This window comes from Anneissia japonica, unplaced genomic scaffold (assembly GCF_011630105.1).
Source record: "Anneissia japonica isolate Jap-2015-1 unplaced genomic scaffold, ASM1163010v1 scaffold585_len4108843_cov191, whole genome shotgun sequence".
NCBI classification, from domain to species: Eukaryota; Metazoa; Echinodermata; class Crinoidea; order Comatulida; family Comatulidae; genus Anneissia; species Anneissia japonica.
Genome location: NW_022716829.1, coordinates 485065 through 490614, shown reverse-complemented (window position 1 = coordinate 490614; position 5550 = coordinate 485065). Strand labels below are relative to the sequence as shown.

Sequence of the window (5550 nt, the reverse complement as noted above, 5' to 3'; positions counted from 1 at the left end):
GCGACTTTTTTTCATTCTTGTACAGTAGTTAGCAATCACAACAAGAAATAAATCACAAACATTCAATTATAATTGTAATTACCAAATGTTTTTTTTTTGGTCAATTCTACAAACAAAAAATACAGCAGTCTACAACCAGTTTCGTATAAATAAAAAAAAATGTATAAAAGAGTGTTTCTTGACTTACAGAACTTTTTTTTATTCTTTATTTCTCTCGCTGTAAATTTATACTATAAACAGAAGCATTTCTTTGAGCTTTTAAAAAGAAATATTGTCTGTTTTGTGGTAAACCTTGCAAACTAAAAAATAGAATTTGAATAGCTTAGATTGCATTTATTACTTGAAATTTTATAGCCTCATACAGCTACATAAAATTGAATAAAAAATATCTTCTTCGCCAATTTTAACTATGTGCAGTATGCATCTGTTAAAACTGATACATATTTATAATCTTCTTAAAGCTTGTCCACACTATCACATTTTCTAAAGACTAAAAACTGTGTGACATGTCTAAATATGGTCATGATGACATCACATCATGACCATATAAATAAAATTAGATAGTCTGAACTGGGCTTAATATTCTTCTGAACAGGCCTATAAAATGTCTTGTAATCAGATAGATACTGTAAAACCTCGAATTGAATGGGCTTAATCTCGAGAAGAAAGCCATCTCGAATTGAAGCCCCCTCTTTAGTTTGCAAAATTAGCCGCGAAAAGAAGTCCATGTGCTTCTTTTCAAGATAGCATAGGCTTCTGTCCGAAATAGTAGAGTACATACACTGTACATGAATTAAAAAACTAAATAAGTTAAAAACAAGGTTGGTTTATGCAGTAATTTAGGAGATTTAATGACAGTTAATGCACTCCATGATACAGGTTGATGTCACAGTGATCTTAGTTATTGTTTTATAGTACAAGTTCCCAAAATTTACAACATTCATTTTGAAAAGAAAGCCCCACTCTTTACTTTGCAAAAGTAGCCTCGAAAAAAAGCCTATCCAAAGGTCGCAAAAAAAAAAAGAAGCCCGAGGCTTCAATTCGAGGTTTTACAGTTTATTCGTAGTAAAGCCGGGCTCAAACTGTTGTACGACAGTCGCAATCCAACTCTGCTCCCTGTGAATGGTACACAACGCCATGTCGTCTGCTGATTGTCAATGGCAGTCTGAACAGATCGTCATTAAAAGCAATCCGTCGCGCATGCCTTGGCGTTGTGTTCTCTATGGAACCGTGCGTCAGCTGATGACTGTCAGGTGCGGTAAGTGCCCAGCTTAAGATGTCTACAAATTCGCAAAAAATTAATTTTAAATGAGCAATTATATGTTTTAATTGAATTTGTTGGCGTTTTCAAATATGTTACCAGAGGCAAATGTTTCCTTAATTTAATAACCAATGACATATTAAGAATATATACATTCAAAAATTTAAAGCCTTTTATAATTTAATTTGCTGAGTTGGCTACTAATGTTTGAAGATCATTAATGTCTAGAAAAATAAATAAGTTAGTAACAAAGCCTGTAAAATCTGATAAATGCACATTACTTGGAGGAAAGTTTGAGACGAAACATTTCTTGCAAAACGCTTTAATAATTAAAAGATCTTGACTTTTACCATAAATATTGCTATCACACTATTACTGACAAATAGTGTGCCTTGATATTGCTCAGTGGCAGCAACAGAGATTGTTTGACAAGGGATCCATGGTTCCTGACAGGTGGACCAAACCCACCTCAGCCCAAAAATGGTTAGCCTAAGGTGAGCAAATTTTAAGAACAGGCGCCTGAAAATGGCACTTTCGGACTGTAAAAAATGTTTTTTTTTTTTTTTTCTAAGCGGGGTTTTCCAACGAAATGATCGACTTCTTCTCTGATATGGTCTTGTTGCCCTGGAAACACTGTTGGCAGTAAATTTTTTCAGTGTAGGATAGTTTGGTAAAATTCCATGAATTATTTATAACAATCCTTTAGATCATATTTTGCACATGTGCTATTTTAAAGTCTGTCAGCCTCAATGATCGGTTGCTCTGTGCATCGATAGAAATTTATTGTTCGATTTAAAAAAACCAAAAAAAAAACAAAAAAAAATTAGATTTTGGGCGAACTAAGCGGATACAATTGATTAAAAAGCGATTTTTTAAATAATTTTAGATATTATAGCCATGATTAGGTGGCTATTCAAGAAGTATTGTTGCATTTCAGAAAAAAAATGTGATAAATTCACCATCATTTAGTGCATAATATGTGGTCAAGCAGCATCAGACATGTAAAATATGATCGCCTTAGAAATTATTTTAGTTAGGCAAAGCTGACTTCTGCAAGTTTAAATGTATACCAAATTTGAAGTAGAGATACAGTCTTTAGAACATGATTATGTTTGAAAATAAACATAGCAAGACTAGAAATTTGTTTAAAAAAACAATACTTGGCTGGTTAACAATATATTTTATATTTTGAAGTGCTCAAAATAATTATCAGGTCCATGATATTCATGTTCCTGCAACTCTTTTCTAGAACCATATTGTAAATTAAGTTTCATTTAATTATTACTATTTCTACTTCTGTTCTAAAACATATATACTTTCATTTCAGCATAAATTAAGATAATTTCTTATTATAAAAAATAATTTAACGTAGAAATATAAAAGAATATGTTGCCCTCCAGATTATAAATATTCAAAGACTGCATTTTGGACGTAAAAATACTTATTAAATCTGAATAAATGTTGCTGATCAACAGAATGCCACTGTGCTAAAACTTTGGGAAGAAATGCATAATTTAGTTTGATCACATGATTAATGATTAATTTACTGTACTAAATTCTGATTGGTGCATGCTGTTTTTTGTATCCAACTATCTATCTACAAACCAGACGGTGTGCCAGCTGCATAGAGTAGGTTACAATGGAAAAATTGCAGATATTGTATAGAGCAAGAGCGACTTGGGAAACTCCCCAGTAGTTCCAGCGAAGAAGATGATGATTCAGTCCTGGAAGAAGACAAATAAATCAATCAATCAATCAGTCAACAAATCATCCAAACACATTGAAAGAGTCAAGGACAGATAAAATGAGAATCACAAAAATATATTTGGATAGATACAAATGAATATACCAAGAACACAGATGATGGAAATCATGGGATAACAAACATATGAACCCCCTCCCCACCCTACTATTAAGGAGGCCTTCAGAATATTTACTCAATGACGCTGCCAGATTGGTTTTTCTACTACCTTTATCTTTACATAAAAAATTGATGCTCTGAATTGAAACAATATGTAATAAACTTACTGTGTTTGCCTAAATGAATTGCGTACATCCCATAATTTAATAATGTTGTCACTCCCTCCTGAAGTAAAACAAATTCAATATAAAATGTTAAAATAAAATTGAAGAAAACATCCACTAATCATTTTGTATATAAACCATAACAAAAAAAAAAACCAATTTTTTTTTCTATTTGGTAAATCACATCTGTACTATTAAGCCTGGTCCAGAAAAAAAAAACTTTTATGCCCGTATATAGTCCTGATGTGCCTATATATGGTCATGATGTGATGTTATCATGACCATATTTAGGCATGTCACATGCTTTTGTCAAATAAAATTTGAGTGTCTGGTCAGAGCTTAGTATAAACACTTGATTTTTTTAAGCAAGGAAATACAATAAGCATACATAAATTATAAGCACAAAATATTGCAATTGCCAAGACTGAAAGATTAGAATTTTATATTCATTTTATAAAAAATTGCAACAAATTATATATAATTTAAATAAAATTAAGTTATCAGTTAGAATAACTTTTCTTTACATTCAGAGGGGCACACCTAGTGCTTCAATGATACACCATTGCCTGTTAATCAGAGAATCACTATCAAGAGATGTAATATTTTCATTTCTCTCTATTTCAGAATTCATATCCATAGAAATATATAAAAATATACATAAATACAAGACTCTGGCAGGCAACACGAAAGAAAAAGAAAAAAAGCTATATGTAAGGTATACCTAACCAGTAATCCTAATCGGGCCGCCACTGCTGAACGAGTAATTTGTATTGCCTGACATTTTAATATCTCATTAAATTTAAAAAAAAAAATTGCATACAGATGCTGAGATGACCAGTATAGAAAAAAACATATTAGTAAATATTTAAATATTAATATATTTAAATTTACAGGAATAGGAAATCTTTTGAGAAGAAAACTACAACTACTCTACTACTTGTGAATCTACACTCCAGAAATAATTAAATAATTGGTCATTAAATAAACTATTATGTCACTTTGACATAATACACGTATATCAAACAGATATAAATGCAGACCAAACCATTATTTGAGATGATCTTTTGGATCTGGCAGTATTGTCTTCACAGTGAATATGTTAAACAAACTTTTACCTGAAGCTAACATAGCACAATCAGGACTAAAACTGAGTCCATAGACACTGTTGGAATGACCTCGTAACTCCTTTAAAAGTTGCCCGGTTGCAAGATCCCATAAACGAATTTTTCTGTCTTCTCCTATAATGATCAAAGAAAACAATTTTACTGTAATGGACAAATGAATAATTAAAAAGCTGAGTCAAGGGGATGTAAAAACAGTAGTCAACAGAAATGCAAATATAAGGGTTGTGAAAAGGAATGAAAAAAAGTGTGGACAACAGAAATGCAAAAACAGTAATGAGAACAGGAGTGAGAAACAAAGATGCTAAAATAGGAAACAGGGATTAAAAGAGGGGTGGGATACAAGGACCTAAAAACATGGAAGGGAACTAGAAAGAAAGAATGTGTTTGTGAAAAGGGATGTAAAATCAGGGGTGAGAAAAAGATAAAAAAAAAATAGGGGTCATGAATAAGGATGAGGTAGTAGGAGTGGGGAAGTGGAATAAAAAAAAAATAGGAGTAGGGAAGAAGGACACAAAAATATTAATAAGCAGCAAGGAGGTGTAAGATTCTCCTTGTATGCAGCACAACTCGAAAACTCACCTGCCGAAGCTAGCACCTTTCCATCAGGAGAGAAGGCAAGAGTGTTGATTGAACCCTGTGGGAATATGAAAACAGATTAGACACATGTCTACCCTTATAACCCACTATAAAAAAAGGAACATTAACCTCAAATGTGTAAAGCACGCACCTAGTAGGCGACTGAGATGAACATACACAGAGAGACAGTTAAGAACAACTGTATTGTGAAGCCCTGTCCCTTTAAGCACATACTTAGTAGATACCGGAAGTTGATCGAGGCAATAGCACTTTAAAGGAAATTATACATTAATCACAATCTTTGGGATGATATCAGTGATAATGACATGTTAGACACAGCTGTAGATAATAATGTCTAGGTCACTGAAATAGGCAAGCAAATATTATTTGTACGGTCAACTCGATTTGAAGGAAACAAAACTATTTACAAGTCCAAAAACAATGACGCTTGACCTACACAAAATAAAGTACATGAAATGTCTAAATATCTTTATTATGTAAAAAAACATTCATTTTGTGGTCATTCTTAATTGCCTGTATAAGTACCGTTAAAATATAATTATA

The 5550-nt window shown here is 32.2% G+C and overlaps 1 protein-coding gene across 1 annotated transcript in view; it reads right to left on the bottom strand.

Moving 5' to 3' along the window:
- Positions 1-66: 66 nt before the first annotated feature.
- The window catches only part of LOC117109951 (TAF5-like RNA polymerase II p300/CBP-associated factor-associated factor 65 kDa subunit 5L), a gene marked incomplete in the record, with an annotated part of 15189 nt that continues 9705 nt past the window's right edge, over positions 67-5550 (bottom strand). Inside the window, 4 exon segments of the mRNA XM_033252450.1 lie at positions 67-2985; positions 3290-3347; positions 4402-4524; positions 4990-5044. Coding sequence (XP_033108341.1) covers positions 2859-2985; positions 3290-3347; positions 4402-4524; positions 4990-5044 — 363 coding nt within the window.